At 41.3% G+C, this 26,174-nt stretch overlaps 1 protein-coding gene across 6 annotated transcripts; it reads left to right on the top strand.

Moving 5' to 3' along the window:
• The first annotated feature begins 1,528 nt into the window (after positions 1–1,528).
• ppp2r3b (protein phosphatase 2, regulatory subunit B'', beta) lies at positions 1,529–25,950 on the top strand. 6 transcript variants are annotated; one of them, XR_013805326.1, is made up of 15 exons: positions 1,588–1,754; positions 2,572–2,958; positions 14,850–15,035; positions 15,379–15,482; positions 16,069–16,171; positions 18,082–18,156; positions 18,270–18,356; positions 18,889–19,045; positions 20,226–20,274; positions 20,399–20,488; positions 21,295–21,470; positions 22,775–22,893; positions 22,981–23,087; positions 23,696–23,861; positions 24,796–24,933. XR_013805326.1 is itself a non-coding variant. In XM_079665403.1 (14 exons), exons 2-14 carry the CDS (start codon positions 2,605–2,607, stop codon positions 24,926–24,928), a joined length of 1,740 nt encoding a protein of 579 aa, XP_079521529.1. In that variant the 5' UTR covers positions 1,529–1,662; positions 2,572–2,604; the 3' UTR covers positions 24,929–25,950. The 6 variants fall into 6 exon arrangements, 3 of the variants coding, with proteins under 3 accessions (XP_079521529.1, XP_079521528.1, XP_079521530.1); XR_013805327.1 differs by having other exon boundaries at positions 23,696–23,873; XR_013805325.1 differs by lacking the exon at positions 23,696–23,861 and adding an exon at positions 25,473–25,950 and having other exon boundaries at positions 1,589–1,754; positions 24,796–25,435.
• Positions 25,951–26,174: the final 224 nt, after the last annotated feature.

Genomic DNA, 26,174 nt, shown 5'->3' with positions numbered 1-26,174 from the left:
GGCACTTTGAATGTAGTCATTAATAAGATTTCAGGTGTCCCAAAGGCCTTTTATTTTAAAAACACAGATAAATATCCATATAAATAAGTCCATATCAGTCAATGCCTTGTATTTCATGGTAGATCAACATAAAACTCTGTGATGGTCTTAATCAAGGATCAACTTTTCAACTTTGCATGTCAGTAATGATAGAATAGAAGCATTAGCATTAAATAATGACATAATAGATGAAACACAAAAGCACTTAACTGAAAAAAAGATAAATGTTTTGTTTAAAGCTATAATGTATCATTGCAAAAAGGGAAAGATTAGTCTAGACCAAAATTGTTAAGTATAATTACCCAGGCAGGCTGTATTCACAGAGACAGTGCAATCAAGTTGTTGTTTTTGGTTGCAATGCTTGCGTAAGTGAAAATAATTCCGAAGGGAAATTGTTACTCTAGCATTGATGCCTGATTGTCCTGTTATCATGAAATCTCTTTCAGTCATTTTCATGCTACACGTAAGCCACTCATGTGCGTCCAAAATTGATTTCTTCATAAAAACACATTTAATTAATGTGGATGTTTGGATTTGAGATACAGATTTTGAATGTATAAAAAAAGAGTACACTTTATTTTAGGCCCTGGTTGTCAAATATAGTGACCGTTATTTAAACTAACCTCTTGATATCCCTTATCCACTGTGTTGAAGCTTTCTACGATGAGGACGCATCGAGGGAGCCACGCTCTCTGGGACTCTTCACACCAGGAGCTCACCTGCTCCAATGAGTAAAGGCTCTGAGGAGAGAAAATAAGGGGAATCAGGCAAAGGTGTATCATTGTTATTCCTGCAAGAGAATCAGGAACTAGTTTAAAAAAGCTTAACACACAGAGCTGGTTTCCTGACAATAACTCCTGTTATAATGACCAATTCAAATCTAGATTTTGCATTGCAGAAACAATTATAAATAGATTTTTTTTTTAAATGATCAGGTATTTACAATGTAATGAACAAAAGGCATTGATATAATTGTGTTAAAGATAAGTATGTTTTAACTTACAAATCCCACAACCTACTTTTTATAGCAGCGTTTTATGTGTATTTTTGCATAAATAAAAACAGGTAACTTTCAGGAAGTGATTTTGGAGGGAAAAGTAAAGAAAAACAATTTTTTTTTAAAACATTGGCTTCTACATTATTGTATAACATAAACCAACAGAAAGACACTAAGAAGAGAATAGAGAATAGAGAAGAATAGAGAGTGAGAGTTATTTATATACAAACAACAAATGTCTTACTGATAATACTTAATTGTACTTAAGGTCGATTTCGGGTGCAGGACTTACATTTAGAAGGCCCGTTTTAAACCAAAATATGGTTACTTTTCCTTGAGCAGACACTTTGAATACCTATGGGGGCTTATTTTGAAGAGAACTGTGGCAGTAGAAATCATGCTTGAGAGGAAAGTTATATTTGTACCCAACACACCGCTCAAATAAGCCGAATAATTACAGGTGGGGGGTAAAAGTAAACTTTCCTGTTGGGATCTAAATGAACTCTCACCCCGAGGAAGATCTCGCGTTAACTCTTGGTGGTTACCAGGGGAACGAGAGTTTGAGAAGTAGCGCTGATTTTGCTCAGCGAACACCGGAGATACAGTGCTGCGTTTATAATCGGCAGGTAAACAGACATGTGTGTTGCAGCTTTGCTCATGAAGGAAGTTATGTAGATTCACATCAACGCATTTTACGTTACCGTGCATTCATTCTAAGGTTGGTACCGTATTTAGCCCTCTAACGTTAGCTTGCTAAAGCTATAGTAGCTAACAAACTGTTGTTGTTGCCCGTTTCTCTTATACTAGCTTATAACGCACACTTACTAACTCTTACGACCATGACAATTCACTAAATAGTCTAGCAGCCTCAAGTAACGCTAGCTAAGTAAACACTTGCTTTAAGCAGCTGTATTTCCTGAGTTAAAAATAACAGCTAATGTTATCAGGGTCAATATGGGCTCACGTTCCCTTTTGCCTGTGGGCTAAAAAAACATTGATGGTTCGCGCTAAAATTCAATAATGTTAGTGAGTGTTGTGTTGTGTTATGTACTCAAAGTAAAGGACAGCTCACAGAAATTGGTGTGCAAGTGTTACTTTGTATCACACTGCAATGCATTACTAATACATTGGTTATACAGTGTCACCATGTCAGTTGAAGTGGTGCTGCAAATACAGAGGGGCAGAGGTTGAGGAGAAGTACTCGAGTAAAGGTATAAATACCAGTGCACTCTGTTGCAAGTAGAAGTTCTGCATTCAAAATGTTACTCAAGTAAAAGTCGGAAAGTATTAGCATCAAAATATACTTTAATTACCAAAAGTAAAACGACTCTTTATGCAGATGTGCCCAATTCTGAATAATTGATATCATGTTTTGATCATAATTATTGATGCATTCATCTGTTACCAAAGCTGGCTAAGGTGCAGCTCATTTGAATTACTTTGTAAGTACAGTACTTGATTAAATATACTTTTATTTTACAGCACTGCAGAGGGGTGTGTTGTGATGATAAGGTTGATTCTTTTTTTTCACACAGGAACGTTTGTGTGGAAATAAGTAATCTGGCAAAATGCCGTCACCACAAGTCCTCCAGCCTGTTCTTAAGATGAAGGTGGATGAGCTTTTCCTCAACTGGCTGAGTGATGATGCAACACAGTCACTACTCAAAGATTATCTCGACCTAATCAAAAGTGGACAATACATCGACTTGAGCAGTGGAGACGCCCAGGAGAAGAAGGCATTGTCCTTCAATGAGAACAACAACGTGGCATCCCAAAGGAACCTTGCAGAGAAGAAGCCCGCTCCCCTTGGTACTCCCTCCAGCCCCCCGTCTGCCAGCACACTTCCTTCTGGCAGTAACAGTAGTACCAGAGTGACCGGACCCAATGGCCGAGTACTAAGGAGGTCTGTCAGCACAAAAAAGGCAAGTTATCAACTGAAACACGCAACAACAAAAAAGGGTTGAACAACATTTAAATAGTTGCCATTATATATTTGATGCTGCTGCAATGCAAACATTTCCCAAACTGGGATCAATATAGTACTTCTTCTTATCTTATCTACATATCTGTAATCATGCAACGCATTATTCAAAATTCAAACCTCCTATTTAACTGTTATGAAACAGTTTTTCAGGTTCAAGTGAGTTTGAGATGAACTTACGACATCATGCTACAGGGCTTTCTTCTAAGGTTGCTTTCAACACATAAATAAAAGAAGGTGTGTCCTGCAGTTTCAGTGTTGTTTCTGGAGCCGCCTGATATTAATCCATCAGAGCTGCATTATGCATGCCCATAAATAAAAACATTTAGATGCTTCAGGGTCCAGGTATGCATGATGTCACATTGTTGATACAGCTTTCTGGTATATTTGAATACAATGGAGGCAACATACATTAAGTTATTAGCAGCACCTGTGCTTTTCCCATTATGCCCGGTCAAAATTATGCTGTCAAAGGGCCTTAATTGCAACTGCTCAGATTATACTTTCATGAGTTTGCTTACAAGTGCACCTGTGGTATAGCCTAGTGTAAATGGACTGAGTTTATGGTTGATATATTTTTTTTGTGAATAGCATCTTCCATGTTTTAGCAAGAAACAATTGCTGTCTCCTGCAGTGTCTTTTTTCTGTAATCGGACATGTTTCAAACCCTTCAATCAGGCTTTAATTAATGAATTTATTCCATCCGGGCCTTTTATACATTATCATTTCTAGTTTCTCAAACTTGGCCCTAATGTGTACTCTGGGCTTTCCCAGGCTGACCACAAGAGGCTGCTGAGCATGCTATGGGATCAAAGGGATGTAAAGGCTGTCCACTCGGAACTCTCATAGTGGAGCCTCCGTGTCTGTGGGCATATGTTTTGATTATTAGTCAAATACTTTCCAAATGTGCGTACTTCGCCCACAAATTAGTGTGGTATGAGGGGTGGGAGTGTCTGCAACCAGCCTATCCCTGGCACTCTGCTAACTACTTTCAGCCTGCGGGTTGCAGATCTCATTATGTCTCCAGAGGTATATGGGATATTTGCTTTTGCTGCTTCAATTTTAGAAGAAATCAAGCCACACAAAGCATTTGAAAGGCTGGAAATGTTTTGTAAGTCTGTTCAAGGACAACATGAGAGGTTGTGAACATAGCGAGTGTGGTGACAGCCAAACAGCAGGAGGCAGTTTGCTCTGATGCCCCTTTCACACTAACGCGTTTTCAGCGCCGGCTCGGAGCTAGAGCCTGAAAAGTACCGGTTTTTCCTGTTCACACCGCAGCGGCGCCGCCTCTTAGCTCCGGAATCCGGTTCACTTCCAGCTCCAAAAGATTGTCGGTCTAGAAGAAAGAGCTTTGGAGCTAAGAGGCTGAGTCGCTTACGTCTCTCTTATGTCGAGGCGTGCAGGAAACTAAACCCGCCTCCCCTGAACATGGGTCGACTGAAGAGTCTCGTCATGCCTGCCTACAAGCAGTCGCGCTGAGCAAAGTGACTAGAAGGCAACCACACCCAAAAAAAAACATTTTAGAAAGTCAGGCAACACTAACCAGGCTTCGTGTGATTCTGTTTATTTGTACCTTACTTTGACCATCCGTTCGCTGTTATTGATCATTGTGGAGAGCAGGCAGACGTTTTGTTTTCTATTATAGCAGCTATCGGATGGAATCCATTAGGGCTGAACGATATACCGTGTCATGGCGATAACCGGACGGGGGACGTGCGATTTTTTTTTTTTTTAGGGCGATATTAAGTCGGTAAATTAACTCAAACACGTCATGTTACAATTATTTTGCTGCTTGCTACAAAAGGAAAACTTGCGCGGCTCTCATGTCAGGGGTACTTGAGTGGAGTGACATGCAGGCTCTGAGTCTGCATGCACAGCAAACAACTATTTCAGATGCCTTTGCCGGTGTTACACCATATGAGCCGGTGTTACACCATATGAGAAAGGTTCAAAACGGCATAAAGGAGCTGGTGTATAGCTGTTCTTAATTTTATTTGTATAATGTTGTCTAAAAGATGTCCACTACTTTGCTGCTATTTCCACAAAAAAGGTTTTAATTGTGGAATAAAAAGTCAAATTACCTATTTGGTCACGTATGTTAATTCCCTAATGTGATAATGAAGCTTCCTATAGTTTAATGTAATACGTTTAATCTCTTGGATCCCTTCTAGACACCACTCTTCTTCATTCACAGATGAACCCCCTCATTTGAGGGTAAGCAACCTGCATTATCATGACATGTTAGATCATGACTTAAGGTATGATGAGTCAACCAGTTAAGATCCAGACGTCCGTTACAAAAATCCTTCATCCGGTTAAATATAGTTAAAAAAAACGCAATATATATCGCAGGGGAAAAAAATATCGCAATGTCAGTTTTTTTCAATATCGTGCATGCCTAGAATCCATACATGGGCTGCACAGGTTGAAAAGTATAAGGTTGGAGAAGTCGTTATTTAATTTAATCTGACTTTGCTTTAAAAGCAACACGATTATCGACCCGACGCAGTCCCCCGTTGTTGTTGTGAGCGCCGTTGGGGAGCAAATCAGCGATGTAAACGGTGACGTCATGACGCAGCAGCGGCAGCACCATCCCGGCTCTGAGTAGTGTGAACAAAGCGGGAGCAGAAAAGGGAAACCGGAACTGAACCAGAAAAGCTCTAGCTCGGAGCTAGAAAGGGAAAAGCGCTGGTGTGAAAGCCGCTTAGAGACTTTGCCTCATACATGCTGTTGACATGCTAAAGACAGGCGTGAGGAGGCGTTAAAGGGGTCACTGGTGATACATCTGCTCTTTCTCTGACTAAAACACCAGGGCTTGACAGATGACATACTGCTAAACTCAGACCCCATTTACACGGGAGCGCAAACGGACCGAATTCGTTATTTAAAAAAAGTCTTCCGTTCACACGCATTGGGCTCATTTAACGTGTTCCTTCACACGAGACCACTGGAAACGCTGTAGTACATATGCCGGGCCTGTAAGTGGCGCTGTACTTCTGCCACAAAATACACCAAAAGCAGCGAAGAAGACCCCGGAGCATGGTTGCCATGGTTGCCCTTCTGTTTATGCCCCGCGGTAGATTTAGCAACAAGTAGTTCATGTAGTTCTCCATGTCCACTTGTTGCTGATGGTATTGGGAGAGGAGCTGTAGATTTTGCACTAACATCTGTAGCATGGTCAGTAGCAGTAGCACTAGCAGTAGCTACTGACAATTGTACAGCAGTGAGCAGCAGAGGTGGGGCTATGGCTTCATCGTTATCAGGAAATTATTGTATAGGACGTACACACTGAGCCGTTTGGCCCCCCAGAGCATTCCGTTTGCAGATCTATCCACCTTGGGACCCGTTATCGTTTGCGGGGTCCGTTTCCGCGGTTCCGTTACGGCCTCGTGTGAACGAACGGGCTATACGCGAGAGAAAAGTAGCTGATATAACCCGTTTCGTTCTCGTGTAAACACCGCCTCAGAGTAGAGGACATTGTGTTTTGAAGATGATGATCTTTTGATTATTGTGTAAGGAATACAACTATACCCAACCTGCATGAGTTTACATTAATGCATATCAATATATTTTTGACACTATTACAGACAGTAATAACATAAAGAATACCAGTGTGATTGACCAGACGTTGAAAGCTTCAGGTAGACAGCTAACGTCAAAGAATTGTCATAAAGCATCACATCTACCCTATCATTTATACAACAATTGAATTGGAAGTAAGGACTTTGAAAAGTCATCCTGCTACATTTTCCATTTCTTTTCAGGCAAAACTATCTGACTAAAACGCATCAGATAAAAACATCTATTACACTTTTTGATTTCCTGTGCCCCGGAATATCTCAAGTCTATGTGAAAATCCAAAGAAAGTCTGACTAAGGCCTTTTTGTAACCTCATCGTGATTCATCTCTAAGAAAGCCTGAACAAAGGAGGAAGAGTTTTGAACCCTTTGTGGGTTTAAGATTTAGTATTTCTCGTCGGTTGGTTTTTAATCTTTATTATCAAGATCTTTCTTTCTTTTCATCTTGTCTTATTAATGAGCCCTTATGACAGAGCAGTGCACGGTTTGACTGTCTGATCCGCACATTATTATTTCCACATGTCTCTTTCTTTCCAGTGACATTTGGCCCCTAATGCCACCCGCTCCCCCCAGATTAGTAAAAAAGCAACTGCTGGACGATTTGTGCACTCTGCTGTGATGTGTCATGGCATATGCCCCTGCTGTGTCACTCAATATTAAAGGGATTGTGAAGTTGTATAAATTATTACTTCTATTTTAAAACAACAAAATGAATGCCTTCATACAGATGCATTCTTTAAAGGATTACACAAAAATTCAATTTATGTCACACTGATGCGTCCTGGAGCAGCTGGTCTGACTTTGACATCAGACACCGATATAGATAGCCTTGGTTCCCTTGTGTTAGCGTTATATACCCAGAACTCTGCCAGTGAGATGAGGTGTGGCAGCACATTCATCCTCTCTGTATTTCACTCTGAAACTAGTTCTATTAGATGCCGCTCATTGTCAGAATATCTGTTCATAGATTGTTTATTAACACCATGTACAGGAAATGGCTCCATATGGAGGCTTGGCCTACAGTTCTGCTCCTGTGTGGCTCTGCTCATCACCTCAAATGAACTTCAATAGGTCACACCCACCAAAACACTCAATAGTTTTTGTAATATAAATCAGAAGTAAAGTGAATTTACTTTTTTCTCTCAGCATTTAAGATCACAGGTTATTTCACAATATGTATTTTTATAACATGCTTGTTTGGGCCCAGCAACATTGAAGCTATTTGAAGCGGGGGTCTAGGGTCACATTATCAGTTCGCGGACCTGTCAGAGAGAGCCAGGTGTTAAATTGTTTCCCCACAGGTCCTTTTATTTTGGAGTCTTGGTAACTTGTGAGTTTAAAGTGTACAATTGCAAACCTTGGGTGTCAACAAAGAATCAGTTGATCCATGCCCTATGAGAGATAGCAAACATAAATATGAGGGGTCTTCTTCCACATTTTACAAATATTTTATGGGCACGGTCCAGTTGTTTTCCTAAACTCTGAAAGAAAAAGTAGATTTGTATTGGCGTAACCTTTTATCATTAGTCTGACTTGAGCTGTTTGTGCAGCATCATTCCAATATATCTATTCACCCTCATCGTTTGGACCCTTGAAACATAAACACATGTATCTTTATATAAAATATGGAAAATGCAATCACAGAACTCACAATTAACTTATGGCGCATTTCCACTGCAGGGCCTCGCATGGCTTAGTACGGTATAGTTAGGCCTTGGTAGGCCAGGCTCACTAAATGCTTTGTTTCCATTACAGTTTAGGAACCGGGGCTGTAACTATAGTAACGCAGTGTAGGCGGAGCCGTGACGTCATCTTCAATGCGAAACACAAAACCAGCATCAGCCGTTAGCTGTTAGCACTCAGAGCTCACAGCTCCTCATATCTGTTCAGAAACTAGACAAAAGTTAAACAAATACAAACCACAGACTGTCTGTGTCATGGCGAATACAGTCACTGGTTTATTTATGTCTGTAGGCCGTTGTTGTGAGTGTGGACGGTCGGAGCATATACAACGTTAGCTTAGCAAATCTCCATTTTAAAAGGTTTTTCGCCTGCCGTCTGTCTGCAGACTTGTCAAAGCATTAATTCATGGTTTTTACTAACCGGTATCAGTATGTTGTTACTTCGGCATCATTTTGAAACGTGTATTCCTATTAAATCACGGTAAAATATGTTCATGTTGTTGTAGTCCCCTTGCCAGCGATTCTCTCACTAGTTTAGCATATTCAGCCCGGTTGTTGGCCCGGAAAGAACCTGGATTTTGGAGAGCCAGAAAAACTGTGAGACAGTACCCGTTATCCGGAACTACCCCTTGTGGAAACGCAACAAAAAACGGGCCGGGTTTGGCACGGCACGCTTCAACCGTGCTACGCGCTGCAGTGGAAATGCGCCATTAGTCTCTAAAGCTTTTGTCTCTAATACCTAACCCCTAGAACCTTCCACTATTTACATAGTAGTTACTGTAATACTGTTGTTTTTGTGAACAAGGCCCTTTTTACTGTCACTCAAATATTTTCTAGGTCATTTAAAATGTTGATACCAATATATATCTGTATCCGTATTACCATGTTCATTGAAATTATAGACACAAAATAAATGCATATTTCCAGTCATACACTAGGTTTTGTAAGAACAAACGATTTTCTAAGAAATGTGAGTTAGTATGTGTAGTTATTATGAATTCAGACCATGTCATTTGGCATAAAGATCAAAATATATGATTTCACTCCAACATACTTAATAGAAAATTGATAAATAACTATATTTAATATTATGTGGATTTACCCAACAAACCCTGTGATAACCATCCTACTTTTAATAATTGCTCTTATGCAAGCCAGCTGATCTGCTCACATCATGTTCTACTTGTTGACCTTCCCTGAGCCCACCATGTTGTCAGTCAATTGAGCCTATTTTTGGCACACGTTCACATGTATCACAAATCCCTGTCTCAGACATCCGATTGTGCTGGAGCGTTCTGGATTTCACCGCAGCATCGGCTCTATAACTGGCTGGGAACCAGTTGTGGCTCAGTGTCATGAAAACATATGAGTCACCTCCGTGTGAAGGCAGATACTCAAACCAACTGAACTTAATATTTGTGGATCACTGTGTATGCTTGTATTGACAGCTTGGGAAAGCCCTCTGGGACCGTTTGATTGGTTTGCCCCACCCTCCTGTAATATTTCTCTCCGGTTTGCTATCTGCAATACATGTTATATCTTGAATATCAAAGATTTAAAACAACTGTGCTGAATACCATTCTAATTGAAGCTCAACTAAAATACAAAAGTCAACAACATGTCAACTGACTGCTGGGAGTTTCAACATCTAGACCTGCCAGTAGTCACTAACTGCAGACAGTGTGTTTCATAATCTCATATGTTATGCGATAAAGAGACAACGATTGGACACGTTTCTGTACAAATCAGATTAAATAGTTTACAGACTAGACATGTTGTGGGGTCAGTCTGAGTTCTCGTGTTTTTCTGTTTGTCACAGTGACCCATTAGAGCGAGGACATGGTACTTTAGCAGCATTAACAGCCTTAAGTCGACTGGTAGCTTCCTCTGATGCTAACGTTTTTTGGACAAGCTTTCTGTGTAGGCCCTACATTGATTTGGTTAGGGAAGATGCTTGCTGGAGCTTATTAGCATTCTGCTTATTGAAAAGCCACATTATACCATACCGAAGAAAGCTTATATTGAGAACATGTTTGTGTTGTTGTGTGTGTGTAGTTGACTCAGTTCACGCTGCTACTGAAAGTGTGCCTTGTGATTTTAAAACACCAAGGGGGCTGTTGCTTCATATGTAAACCAACACATCATTATCCCTGCTGTGTTGTGAAACCTCTGTTTGCGAAACACACTTCTTTTACCTTGCTTCAAACGCAAAATTGGACAGGACAGAATTGCATGCGAGTTGACAGTTTCATGTGATTTACCAGGTTTTATTTTGGCCTCTGGGCTCTCTTCTCCATATTTGCTTTGCATTGACGAGCAAGAACAAAAAGCCGCCAGTGTGAAAAAGCCAGCCCACAAACAGCTTATCAAGCATGTGCAGTGTCCTGTGTGTGTGGACGATAACAGGAACTGGGTTTGAGCAGAAACTAGTGGAAAACTGTGGACTTTTTGATCCTGTCATCTAAAAATAATGTGGGTGTGCTTTCCCTTTCTTTGTAAAAGAACAATAACAATAAAGTTTATTTACGTAGCCCACTGATTTGCACAGCACATCACTGTACCTTTTCTGTTTCATTAACATTAACAGCACCGTATACAAGTAGGTGTAGGGCTTTCCCTGTGAACAGTCAGTGCAGTGAAGGCAACCCTAGAGCTGTTAGATCAGCATATTGTAGGGAATTGATGTAATTGCCATCACTCCAGGGCGGCAACCGGAAGCGGATATTTTTGTAAGTAAAGTAAAGATACACTCTTGTTTTCCAGATCTAGTTTCTTGAATTGCCCAAACAGTGCTTGCTGGTGCTTTTAATAGGCGCAGACTGGTTCGGTCATCATTCTTTGAATTTGACATGTGTCCTCCCCCCCCTACATTGCCCATCAACTATAATAAGATGGGGAATGGCTGGCAGCCCAAGCTTGCAAGAAGAAGGCAAAACAAAGACCACCATAGATTCGATACAGAATACTTGAATATATGTGACTCTTAAAGTTGTTTATGTGTCATCTGGTGACATCACCTCTTGTTATCTATTCCTAAGCAAGCAGTCATACCTTGGATGTGTTGAGTTTATTTTGTATGCCTGTTGTTCTGTGATGTATTCTTTCAGGCAGATTTAGTGACAGATATAGGCGCATTATCTTCTCTAGGTTTGTATTTAAAATGTCCCAATTAGTGTCTGTACGGATTGCCCAAAGTAAGGGGGATTCGGTTTGAAGCCCTCGGAGCACAATCAAAGTTTCTCTGCAGTATTTGGTTGTGGTGCGTAGTTATGAGTGGTGAGTCATCCTGGTATTGAGGTGCATCCTTTAATTGGCTTCAGAGGGTGCTGCAAGCTGCAACAACAGGTCTGTCTCTTTACATAACCTTCCTTGAGCACAGAGGTATGCAAACTGGAAAGGGCAGATCCATTGCACACACCCCTCCCATCCCACACGTACAGTAAGTGACTCCCACACACAAACACCCTGTCGCTTCTTATCGCCCCACCGGCTTTGAGGCAAGGGCTCCCTGACCCCCGCACAGTGTATGTGTGTGTGCACGCGTATGTGCATGTTATGTAGAGGCTGGGACAGAGCGGCAGGCAGGCAGAGCTGAGATTGTGCGACCAGATCTGGAATGGGAGAGAGAGTCACAGTAGCAGCTGCTCCCTTGCATTAAGAGGCTCTCACTCTGACAGAGGACAATCACAGGGACACAGAGGACTTCCACTGCGGCCACGGCCTTTTGCTCACAGAGTGATTTGTACACAGTCAAGAGGATACCGCCGGATTCACTCTTGTGTTTGTGTATGTCTTCCCCATCCTGTCCGGAGCGAGGATGAGGATGAGGGAGCTCTCTCTGCGTCAGGACCCTGACCTGAGGAAGGAGTTGGCCCTGCTGGCACGCGGCTGTGACTTTGTTCTGCCCTCTCGATTCAAGAAGAGGCTCAGAGCCTTCCAACAAGGACAGGCAGGTGTTTGTATGAGTGTACCCTCGCCCACACAGGCTCCTCTGGCCTGTCAGCCAGTGGGCAGGTCTTTAAATGTGGAGTAGAATTTGTGGGTTTGATGTTTTGGTATTCAGCTGGCCTTTGTGGAAATGTGCTATTCAACATGCCGCTGTCATTGTGCCTATTCCTCACTGTTGGCTAGTATTCTTTGCAAAGTGGAACTATATGTGTTGTTGGAACCAGCAGCACACCTCGGACAAGTGAGGACAAATCATTTGTATCCCTTTCTCCAGGCAGCATTAGTCAAATAGCTTCCACACACTGCTGTGTCATATGACAATGTGATTTTTATATTTATGATAAGTTGTGGGGGGCATTTTAAAAAGTGAATGATGTAAGCTATGGTTATTAGATGATGTTTTCATCTTGTGTGGTATGTTGTGCTCAGCTGCTTTACTCTCCTCTTACAGACCACATCATTGTGAATGTGCAAAATGTCATGGGGCTTAGCGGATGTGCTCAAGAGCTCTGCTAGTGGTTAGCATGGAGCGAGAGAGAGATAGAGAGGACGCTGCTGGGCAGGGCCACGGGAGATGTTTATGTCCTTTTATAGCCATGGCTGACGCCAACACACAGGACAGAGACGAGGATCAGCCGCATTTATCGTTTATCCGATGGAAATGAGCAGATTACAGCTGGCAGAACACAGCAAAACTATTTAGATCAGTATTGACATGTATATCATGTAGAAAACGGATATGGATAGATTTAGCCATCTTATGTTCTGCTCTATAGTTCTAAGGCTTTAATGATGGCGTTTTGGGCTTTGTCCATTTCTAGCCAGAGTAAAGAACGAGTGGTAGAACATGTCAGAGAAAAACAAGATGATAATTTGTGTTGTCTCTTAGCCTGCGTGGGTCTGTCATGTGATAATGAAAGGTCATGGAGGCCAGTTAGCAAATTCCTGACTCATGTAAGGTCTTTGGGTACGAGATGATGAGAGTGAAGCATTCTCTGCTCAAGCTGTTTTTAGTAAGTGGCTAATATGTGCACATAACACACTTTGGACCAAATGCATCCTGGCTTTTTATAGGTGTACCCTCACTGGTGAATGCCCTCTACAGCAGTGGGTCCCAACACGGGAGGCAGGGCCCGCAGTGGGGGTCGCCAAACCTAATTTTGGAAAATGTATATAAAAATAAACGTTTTAATCTCACAGGTTAAAGTATGCAGATAAAACAGCCAACAAGCTAGCACGCCAATGGCCAAGAATCAGTGATAAGAAAACAGAATTTATCAAAAAAATGGTCAGAAAAAGAATGATGATAAACCAGATTTAAAAGACTGCCATTGAACTTTTTTGTATCAATGGATGTGATCTCTTCACATATCTCAGTCGGTGCAGTAAATCATACTGGTTTGAAACAAAATGATCATCACATAAAGAGCTTGCATTATGTCATTCCCATTAGACATACAAGGATAGACTGGTTTCCAGCATGATTGTACAGCTCAATAGCATATTCTGCTAAAGCCTCTCACAGATCTATCATTTGGGTCCCTGGCAGAAGACGCACACACAGATGGTTCCAAGCTCTGACATATTTGAAGGTTTTAAAGATTTGTTACTGTACCTCTACAGTCCACACACACACACACACACACACTCACACACACACACACACACACACATACACATACACATACACATACACACACACCTTTATTGCCTTTAATCAAGAACTCTGTGTAAACCCAGCCAAAGTGTACGCATCATGCCATTGCATTGCATCTAGTTATTTATCAGGACTGTCCATTAAAGAAAATAATGTTATACTTATTAGACATCCAGTCACTATTTTTAAAGCACATCAGTTCTGAATAGATTTACACAAATTATAAATAAAATTCAAGCAACTGTCAATAACATGTTGAAACATGAGTAACTCAAAATATGTGGTTGTCTTGTGTTAACTTATTTTGTTTTATAGTGATACCCTTTTGTTCAAAAGAATCTATTTTGATGACCAAAATATACTTCTTAATTAAACGTTATTGCAATGCCACAGATGCGATCACCTTGTAGTGATGACCGGTGACTAACGGTCAACTTCAACTAAGACACCAAAACAAAAGCTGAATTAGTTGACTCAACTAAGAAGGGTCAGCTTGTGCATATCAAATGGAAATGGACCGGTACATCTGTCATTAGATTAACACATTTAGATGTTATTTATAGATCAAGTCCTCAGCCGTATCTAGAATGATGTGGGGGTGTATATAGAGGATTCAAATACCTGACTCTCTTCAATTATTGTCAACCAAGGGGTTTACGCTTCAGTCTATTATCAGTCAAGCAGTTTAACACTTATTAGTGTCACTTCTTAATTTAAAATGTATTATTGAGTTACAATATTTTAAAGGGTTTAGTCTAACACAGGCATGTATTACAGATAAATGGTTCATTACTATAACCACTAGCTGCTCTTCCCCGATGGGGCTGATGAGAGGTGTGTTAGTGCTGGCAGTGTAAAGGTTTCATCAAGGCGAGCCTTAGCACATGCTGGAATGCTTGATCTGAGAGCAGTTAGCCTGTGCTAGCATCAGTTGCTAATCGTATTTTTCCCTGTGTGTTTGTCTCAGGCCCAGGTGAGGACGGAGAAGCCCGTCCCCACAGCGCTGAGTGAAAGCATTCCAAAGTTTTACTTCCCAAAGGGACGGCCGCAAGCCAACATCAACATCGACACCCTCATTACCAAAATTGAGAAAACATTTTCCCAATTCCCAAATGAAAGGGCCACCATTGAGGACATGGGGCAGGTCGCCAAGGTGAGAATGTGATGTGAAACTGCCACCCAGGAAATGATTTCCATTAGTGCCATTTACAAATGTTTGCTGATTTTCAAACCTCTTCCGAAAATATTATCCATGTCTCCCTGAGGAATGTGAGCAATGGCCCTGAGGGGAACCTGAGTGAAGAGATAAATGACAGCTAGGTTTCCTGAGGGTCTTTAAGTGTTGCAACACTACCGCCAGCCCACCCTACAGAGTCATTGTGCTGTTCTATTCTGCATTAAAATCACATGTGTAAAGGAAATGCAGTGTTTTTCCCATCTCTCCTCTCTATAGCCACTCCACACACTGTATCTGATCTGCTTACTTGTCTCCCCAGGCCTGTGAGTGTCCTTTCTACTGGAAAATGCCATTGTTCTGCTTGGCTGGAGGCGACAGGACCGGCTTCGTGTCTGTTCACAAGTTCGTGGCTATGTGGAGAAAGTAAGACAATGGCTCTTCTTATTCTCACTGGACCACTGGTACTCCCAGCCAAACAGCTCGTACAATCTCCTCGAAACAAAGATGACCGCTCACTGAAATGACAGACGTGGCATGCAGCTCTCTGACATCTACTTTCATTTCTAAACAGATATCATTGATTACAAAGGCCTCGTAAACCAAATGAAAAATGAAAACATCTATTCAGTGTCTTTCTGTGTGAAATTGTAAAGGGTACCATAGGGCTTTTGTAATGGCGTCTGTGCTCTTAGTTGAATGCTGTTGTGTGCAATAGGCGTGCTCTTGTAGTAATGCGCGAGCCTACAGGGCTGATAGACCTGGCCTTTGACTTGAGCTCATGACTGAGCCATTCTTAGATGAGAGGCCACAGGCAACACTTGACGCTTATAATCACCAGGCAGCGATTCAGAATCCTAATTTCAGAATGTATTATACCTGCGCTAGCACTTTTGGGGGGAAACATTTCAATCATGTGCTCTTGAAAGAATGATAAAAAAGAATAGAGCGAACATAAGAGTGAAAGAGGGGAGTAGCCTTGCAACCATCTGTTCTCTCTTTTCTCCTCCAGGACTCTGCAGACCTGTCACGACGACGCTACTAAATTTGTGCACCTCTTGGCCAAGCCTTGCTGTAATTACCTGGAACAAGACGACTTTATTCCATTCCTGCAGGTACTGGCGGGAGCTCACCCAGGTGGAGGGCTGGACTTGGCAGTGCTGGGTGGCATAACTGGATTTGCGTGGGTGGTGGGAACTGGACTTCATTTCAGACCTGTCCTGATGAAGTAGTGCTTTTTCATGCGGCGGATAACTAATTCAGGGAAGCTACTGTGGGTCAGTGGAGGGGGAAATACTGAAAGAAGACCCCATCAGTGTAGGATTCAAGCTCAGCAGAAAAGAACCAAAGAGGGATGGACATGGTTCTTATTTAAAAGGTCCCCTATTATACTGTTTTCCATCCATATATTAAAGGTCTCAGATATATACAAAACATGTCTCTGAAGTATTTGGCTCCAAACACCAAACAGATCATTGCAGCATTACCCATAATCCCCTCTGTTTCAGCCCTGTTTCAAAAGTGCTGATTCTCTGTCTGTTACTTTAGATGAAAATAAGGAGCCCCTCCCCACGCCCCTCTGAGAGATATTTGGTTAAAAAGAACACAATGGTGCTCTTGGAGGAGATTCAGGTGATAAGGTGTGTGTGGGGGGAGGGGGGGGGGGGGTTACCTTGTTTGGTTATTGGCTAATGGTTACACAAGCCAAAAAATTGTTATGACATCATAAAGTGGACAAAATCTGATCAGCTCATTTTCAGACAGGTTTTTATATAAATGGATCAGGACAAAAAGAGAGTAAATATTTTTTCCTGAAACTTTCAGAATCTCTTTACACAGAGGGGACACATGTTTATGTATAACAGACATGAAAAAGTGCATTTTGCATAATAGGTGACCTTTAAAACAAATTAGAGCAACAAAAAAAATCCTAGAAATGACACAGATTTATCAAATGTATTTCTAAGAATAGTCTAATTGACTGTTGGTCGGCCTTACCATGTGAACCTGCTGTGCTGGCTGTTTGTCTTCTCATTCCCCCTGACAAGCTGTTGGTGCTCCACACCAGCCCCACCCGACACCTGATTCATTTTCATGCTGGCAGGGGGGGGGGGGGGGGGCTGACTGAACAGCCGTTAGCATACCAGCAGAGATGCCTTGTCGCACACGCCGTTTAATTTGTAACCCTCCGCCCGGCGAATGGCCTGTGACTGTTTTGATGAATGAAAGGCGGATTGCAGTGGAGTAGATTTGACTGTCCCCGCCTGTTTCCTGTGCGCTGTGATTTATGTGTTTCTCTATGATTTAATTTCTCACACTAAGAGTCAAAGAGGCACGACGGCTGCCCTGAAATAAGGCCTTTTAATTTCATTGCCGCCTTCGCATTTATGTCAAGAATTCTTTCCCCCAGCAGAGTAAATGGAAGGGGGTAGAATAAAAAAAAAGACGTGGGGGAGTTTCATGGGAAAAAAATATAGCTACAGTTTATTTGAAATGCAGCACACCCCCTGTGACTTTATGGCATGAGGAAGGTGAAGAGCAGTCTCCAGAGAACGCTTTTCTCTGGCCTACTCATCGGTTTGCTGTCAGAGCCAAAAGACTTAAGCACATCCCAAAAGCGGTTGACCCGGTGTTTTCTGACTTCAAATAGTTATTTAAATGTGATGACCTCTTCCTGCAAGGCCTGCAGCTTTTTCTTTACGTGGCAAAATGTATAAAGCATATGCGCTGAGTGATGTAGATGGACACTGACAACTTTGAATGTTTGAAGAAGCAGGCATTTAAAATTCTGAATGTCATGTGTTCTGAGCAACACAAAAGAAAGGCACATGTGGTTTGCCATTTGACTCGTTTCTGAAAGTAACTGCAGATTTTGACTGAAATTGTGTATTAGTTTTTGTTGTAAGCACAGCATGTCATTGATTTGTTCTTTTGCACACGGTGTGTTAGTTTAGAGGGGTTTGTTATGGAGATGAGTCAGATGACAGACAGACAGAGAGAGCTGACTTTACTCTATGGTTTTCAGGATGTGGTGAACACACACGCAGGCCTGGCCTTTCTGAAGGAGGCACCGGACTTTCACTCACGATACATCACAACGGTATGCTAACACAACTCAAAAACAGCACATTATTATTGGAAGATTGCAAAAATGCCTCAAAATGTTTTTTCTGGTGAAATATTGAGTTGTTAACACGGTAAACTGTTTTTCAGGTGATTCAGAGGATATTCTACAATGTGAATCGTTCATGGACCGGAAAAATAACATGTTGTGAGCTCAGGAAAAGTAACTTACTTCAGGTACAAGACTACAAAACCAAACTAATGTTTTCTCTCTGGTACTAAAATCCTCTTTTTGTATGTCTGTTTGACCCAAAACATATTTAATAATATTTATTTTTAAACCATGATTAAATAAAAAGGGTGTAAAGGTAGCATTCAAGTTATTGATAAAAACAGTTATCTTCAAATTCACACGTTTTCATTGTGGTAATCATGTACGTTTTTATTATAGAACAATTATTTTTGATTTTGTATATCTGGTATGATAACAATATTCTCACCAAAATGGTAGCCTAATCTGTTCTTGTTTTTATTTATTTTTTAAACCAATTTATTTTTGGTAAAACTAAGGCTGTCTTTGTAGTTGCACCTGAAAACTATTTTGCATGTGTGATTACCCCACGTGTAGAAGGTAATAAATGAACAACGCAGCCTGTCTGTAAACTATAATGGATATTTACAATAGACACATTGGCAAATTGTACCGGTATATTGACCATCTATAAAACAAAAACCTATCATTGAAACGTTGACTTTTCGTTTGTCCCAGAATCTGGCGCTGCTGGAGCAGGAGGACGACGTGAACCAGCTGACAGACTTCTTCTCTTATGAACATTTCTACGTTATCTACTGCAAGTTCTGGGAGTTGGACACCGACCACGACCTCTACATAGACCAGAAAGACCTGGCCCAGCACAATGACCAAGGTTCACCTCTCTTTAAAGGCTCCTATTCTAATCTCTTTAATATACAATATAGTATAGGTCTCAACACACCAAACAGATCGTGCATTGTAGCATCCCATAAACCCCTCTGTTTCAGCCCTGTTTCAAAAGTGCTGATTCTGTGTCTGTAGCTTTAAATGCAAATGAACTGCCCCTCCCCTTATAGCTCTGCGAGGTGATTGGTTAAAAAGAACACAATGGTGCTCTAGGAGGAGATTCAGGTGATAAGGTGTTACCTTGGCTGGTGATTGGCTTATGGTTGCACAAGCCAAAAAAACATTGTGACATCATAAAAGTAGCCTAATCTGATCAGACAGGTTTTTATATAAATGGATCAGGACAAAAAGTGAGCAAATCTTTTTTCCTTAGACTTTCAGAATCTCTTTACACGGAAGGGACACATATTTATTTATAAAAGGCATGAACAAGTGGATTTTGCAAAATAAGGGACCTTTAAGAAGACGCGGCAGCCTAGTCTCAGTTGGTTTCAGATAAACTGTATGTCTGTACTCCCACACAGTTCAAACAACAAAGGTGCTGAGACCTTGTCAGAACACAGCTTTTCTCTCACTTTCCATGCATTCGTTGGCACTGTCAGAAGGTTAAACTTTCATGTACAAATAAAAAGCATTAGTGTTATTGTCTGGGTCTACTGCTCACACACAAACACACACTGTGAGAAATAGAATTCTCTTTGGTGCTTCTCCACACACACACACACACACACACACACACACACACACACACACACACACACACACACACACACACACACACACACACACACACACACACACACACACACACACACACACACACACACACACACTCCACACCACATGTTCTTAGTTGATGGTCTGTGAGTGAGGCAGGGGAAATGAGACACAAGATCAATAAGAGAGCAGCATTTATACTCTGACTCGAATGACGCCATGTCTGGAACAATTTCTACGACTCCATGGCCAAACGATGACCAGAGGATTTATAGAGTTGTCAAGATAAAAAAATAAGAGCTTAGACTAGCCACTCTGGATTTACAGTCTGTGAGAATGGATGACATGTGTTGTGAATAAGATGTACATTAACTGAGAGCGCTGTGAGTGAAAGGTTTTTATTTCCAACAGCCTGGGTTTTAAATGATCTCTTTGCTGTGTTTTTCCAGCCCTTTCCCAGAAGATGATTGAGAGGATATTCTCAGGGACAGTCACAAGGTACATGGAGACTTGAATGGGAGTTTAAAGAATGCCAATCAAGAGTTGTGAGCAAATCATTAAACATTTTTGAAACAACACTCTTTAGGTGTCATTGGTAACAGTTTGTTTTTATTTCCTTCAGAGACAGAAAGGTGTACAAGGAGGGGCGGCTGAGTTACGCTGATTTTGTGTGGTTCCTTATCTCTGAGGAGGACAAGAAGACCGACACCAGGTGTGTAGACCAAGGCTGTACAAGTTTAGACATTTTAGAATTTGCCTTCATTTTCTAGTTAATTTCCAGAGTGTGATTCCAAATTCTGGCTGAGATTCTGTAAGATTTAGTTTTGGTTTTACAGTAGGTGTTGTTTTTGTTATGACCAGGATTAATGACACACATGTATGTCATTAAATATACATAGAAAACACATGCTTAAACATCTATTATAGGAATAGTCATAATGTTTGCATCTTTTCGATTTTCTACCACAGGAAAATGAGCCCAGTTGCTTTAAATTCTTAAATGGCATTTGATCTCCAATACTTCAATGATGTCCTTGTTTTGTTAATTGTACTAGACTCGACATAGACATTATTTATCAGGCATTAAACAAGTGTCATCAAAACAGTCATCTGTCTGAATATGCTGAAAATAACTAGTGTGTGTACGTAGCCATTTTTGTTGATCTTGAGGAACACTGTTCTAGGGATTAAGGTTCCACCTTTTTTCGCCCCAAAAAGGCACGTGTCTGCTATTGATATACATAATTGCTAAATAACTGAAACTTAAATCAATTGGGTCAATTATAAAAAAAATGAACCAGGTTTATATCATTCCAGTTATGTTTTCCTTATAGGAAATCATTTTTATTAAGTTTTAATTAACGACAATATTTTTCACTACTTACTTTTGGTTTTGTTTCTGAACATACCCCTCATGAAGACTCACACCCACACTGATTGGATCTCTTGTTTCTTTAAAACCTTTCTGTCTTTTCTTACATGCACCTTTCTGCTTCTTTACCCCTCCCCCCCTCTCAGTATAGAGTACTGGTTCCGCTGTATGGACCTGGACGGCGACGGGGTGCTCAGCATGTACGAGCTGGAGTACTTCTACGAGGATCAGTGCCAGAAGCTGGAGACCATGGCCATCGAGCCCCTCCCCTTCGAGGACTGCCTCTGCCAAATGCTGGACCTCGTCAAGCCGGAAGTGGAAGGTCAGACCTTTTTCACGTTCATACCCAAGTTCACACACACTGAAAGTCAGACAGCGGGGAGAGAGGCAGACGCACGCACACATTGATCCTGAGCTGAGGGGGGGAAACAGATGAGACTGATGCCAGCTGTCGGAGTCATCCACATTGTCGACAAATGCCCGACAGCACTTAGCTCAGAAGACACTAGTCCCCGGTGAGGTATGCATGTTTAGTATTGATAGCCATAGCTGGAATGTGCCCCTTACTCAACCTGCTGCTACTGCAACTGTGTGTTATAGCAGGTAATACGAGACGCAACAACTTATTTTTGAGGATGGTATTTCCCTCCACAGTTATGCCTCCTCCCGACAGAACCGTTTTAAGAGTTTTAAAGTCTGTTAACATGTCTCATTAAACGTGGTATTCTTTAGAAGGTCTCTGCTCTTCAGTACAGGCGTACAGTTATATTAGTTGTAGATTACATTACATAGATAGAGATATTACACTGATGACCAGTCAACAGCAGATCTGATTTGTCTAGAGGAGTTTTCATAAACAACCCAGTCTAAAATGCCACTGTCAAAAAATACAGAACTTTCAGAAGCAGATACAGGGGCTTTTTTTAGGGCTCCAAAGATATTCAAATCACGGGCATTCATTTCAGGCATGACATAGAATATATATTTTGGGTTGAAAGTTTAATTTAAGAATCAATCGCCTTTTGAATTAGTATGAGCTAGCATCAGCCTCCAAACATCAGGCAGGGCTCGCTGTGGAAGTTACATTGAAATCTTAAAGCCTTTTAAACAGCTGCTTGAGAGGTTAGGCTGGCTAACAACATGTTCAGTTCATCCAGATACAAAATGTTTGAATACACGGTCGGTTGTTTTTATATCATTGAATCCAAACATTTTAAGGTTTTCAAATCTGAAAAGCTGCTTCCTTTCTGTTTTTACATCTTTAAGAAATAGGATGTGTATTGTATAAACAATTTTGCAACTTGACAGTAAACTCTTACAACTTGTCACACACGTTTATTTATTATTTAACATTTTAGAGACCGCAGGTAATTGGAATGACAAATTAATGGAAATAAAAGAAAAATATTGGCAACAGTTTTAGCTTGAAGTAATGTGGCCCAGCTGTTTTGTGGTTTCATCAGTAGACAAGAGATCCCACTCATAACCCCTGACACACTTCTGGATAACTCTCAGGCACATTTTGAAGAGTGAATGGCACAGTCAGACTAAAACCTTGTACTGAGGCATCCGAAATACTTCTACAATCCTCTGCCTCGTCTAAAGTGATCTTTTTATCCCGTCCAGGTAAGATCACTCTGCGGGACCTGAAGAGGTGCAAGTTGTCCCACATCTTCTTCGACACGTTCTTCAACATCGAGAAGTACCTGGACCACGAGCAGAAGGACCCGTTCTCCGTGATCAGGGTAAGGCTGTCAGACGATGTGAGACGGAAACAACTTGTTCTTCTGTCAGCGGTCGAGGGGATCACGTTTCTTGTGGTGTTTTTTCAGGAGATGGAGACAGAGAGCCAGGAGTTCTCCGACTGGGAGAAGTACGCTGCGGAGGAGTACGACATCCTGGTGGCCGAAGAGGCCGCCAACGATCAGTGCAACGACGCGTAAGTCCAGGGCTGGATTCATTAAACCGCTAAAACTGTCCTTTATTTTCTTTGTAATTCTTTTACTTTGACACTAAGTCATAACGCCTAATAAAAGCTATTCGTTATAACTTGAAATTCGGCATGAAAATAAAAGCCGTTTACAAAACTCTCCTAAAAGACAGCTTGGTAACAGCGGTAATGAAACGGTTCAGATTTATTTTCAAAATCAATTTTGACCAATGACTATTATTTCAACCCTATTTATAAACAACAATATATAACATTGTTCATTTAACATGTCAATTACTTATAACATATTGAGTTTAATGAGTGGATTTAGAATCTTTTTTAGAAACTGGCAGATGGATGTTTTTGTCTGTCTGCGGTTAACAGGAGTGTGTTCATGGTTTGATGTATGTCATGGCTTTACAAAGTATTCCCAAGGACATTTCTTCAGGAGTTTCATAAATGAGTCCCTGAATATTGTTATATATTGTAATAACAAATATGTACTGTTATTATGAGGGCTCACGCACATGCAGAACACAAATAGCCTCATTTTATGGCAGAACTTTCAACATCACATGGCAGGAAATGCAGTTTTAATTGATTGTACATTTCTTTAGATGGTCTATTTGGCAGTGAGACAGTGAGGGTCAGGTCAGAGGTCAGGCCTTGTGTCCCGCAGCAGAGACCCCCAGAGAGTCAGTGGTAGATGAGGCTGTTGACAGGTATGTTGTGTGGTTTTAGGAACACCACCAACTTCTAAAGACAGGCAGCTAACCGGAGCAGGTAAGACCTCAGGTCAGCAGCAGAGACTTCACTGTCCCCCTCCTCTTCCTCTCTGTGAGTCCAGTCCTAAACCCACTCCTGGCTCCCTATCCCCCCCCCCCGCCGTCCAATCTGATGCTGACAGCAGGTGGTCCTTCTGTCAGACGGCACAGGTGTGTGTGTGTGTGTGTGTGTGTGTGTGTGTGTGTGTGTGTGTGTGTGTGTGTGTGTGTGTGTGTGTGTGTGTGTGTGTGTGTGTGTGTGTGTGTGTGTGTGTGTGTGTGTGTGTGTGTGTGTGTGTGTGTGTGTGTGTGTGTGTGTGTGTGTGTGTGTGTGTGTGTGTGTGTGTGTGTGTGTGTGTGTGTGTGTGTGTGTGTGTGTGTGTGTGTGTGTGTGTGTGTGTGTGTGTGTGTGTGTGTGTGTGTGTGTGTGTGTGTGTGTGTGTGTGTGTGTGTCAGTCAGAGCTGGGAGTGTGTTTTGGAAGCAGACGGTTTCTGTTTTTAAACTTCCACTTCTGAGGAAGAACTGTACACCATCTCTGTCCGTACCGTCATGTGTTGCTCCTTTGTTCTCTCCAGTTCAAAATGTCCTGTCTGTTTTAAGGAATTACACTTATTCACTTTCTTGCTAAAAGTAAGAAGAAAAGATCGACACCACTCTTGTATAGTTCAAATGAAGCTGCTAGTTATATTAGCTTAGCATAAGAAAGACCATAGTACGAGCCAATGGGATGGTTGTAATTACACGGTTGGCCACGATGAATATTGGCACAATATTGCATAGAGGCATCTAGTATTTCTGCTAAGCTCCTGTAAGCAGCTGCTAGTTCTTTTTTCATAACTCTCAGCAGGAAAGCAAATTAGCTTTTCCAAATGTAAACAGTTTGAGTGTTATAATTGAGAACATTGAATGTGTCTGAATGATCCCTGATCTTCTCCTCTATGTCTCTGTTCAGGTATGAAAATCCTCTGAGCCCTTTAGGGCAGCACATCTCCACTGAGCTGGGTCTGACAAAGAGACACTTCTTTCAGATCCCCAGTCCACACTGCAACCTGGACGAATATGAATATGAAGATGACTTTGAGTGATCCTGTAGCGTTTCCTCACCTGCTGAGTGCCGTGCGCTCCAGGAAACAGCCCAACCTGCAGTGGATGAATCTCTATCAAGACAGATTCACAGGTTCAGGACAAACTTCAATAAACAGGAAGTGAACAGAGCACTGGTGGGGTCAGATGTGCTGGAAAAATGGACGCAGTATCACACATTTGGACAGGAAATATGATCAGAGCAGATGGTGGTTGCTCAAATTACCGAATGTTTAAATATGTTCAACAGCCTCGCTTGCAGAAGTCATCACAGCTGACTTTGTGGTGTCACAAGCGGCACGTTTAGACCTCTGCACGTGAACAAAGGAAAAGTCGTGTAATGCTTTTGTATAAAAAATATCTGGGGCGAGTGTTATCTCATCTGAAAATCAGTATCGTGTTATAACATTCATGAGCTGACTCACATTCTGATTGGTTGATTCGGGATTTGAGCTGAATCACATTCTGATTGGTTGATTCGGGATTTGAGCTAAATCACATTCTGATTGGTTGATTCGAGATTTGAGCTGAATCACATTCTGATAGGTTGATTCGGGATTTGAGCTAATTATCATCTGAAGTCATTGGCTAGTGTTACATTCCAGTGATCATAATGGAAGCTTTTCTACAAGTCTGTAAATTCATGAATGGGTGTTTGTTGAAATGAGGAGTTGCCAAACAAACCACCGTCAAGCCTGCTGCACACAGTTCACACTGCCAAACACACACACACACACACACACACACACAATATTTTGTACAGGTCTGCACTCATTATGACATATATTTACTGTATTTGTGAGATGGGGTTATTATTAAATTATTAGAGAAGAGTTTATAAATACCTGTAAATATTTATTCGGTGCTTGCTGTGTTGTAAATGATTCGGGAAATTGTTTAGAGACTTTTTTCTATGTTACCAAGTACTTAATTTGTATGTACTTTGACGGAACAAAAGGAACCAATTTTAAAATGTTTTGCTTTTCTTTAAATTAATAATAAAGCCTTTTAATGGGAAAGTAAATACATGGACTGTGCTTTTTCATTTAAAGCATCTAGTACAGACTGTTTTTGATATGCTCTATACATATACATGTCTGTTAGATTAAAAGGGCAGCTGCTCAGTCATGTTATTTTAGACTAAACTAAATACAGATGTTGAAATGCAGTGAAGTATTGACCCTCTTGGGAAATGACTTCATGGGTGTAAAGTGGGACAAGCTGTAAAGGCAGTAATACAAATTAACA

The sequence above is a fragment of the Notothenia rossii genome, assembly GCF_949606895.1.
Source record: "Notothenia rossii genome assembly, chromosome: 2".
In the NCBI taxonomy this organism is placed as follows: Eukaryota; Metazoa; Chordata; class Actinopteri; order Perciformes; family Nototheniidae; genus Notothenia; species Notothenia rossii.
This window is presented reverse-complemented; position numbering and strand designations above follow the sequence as displayed.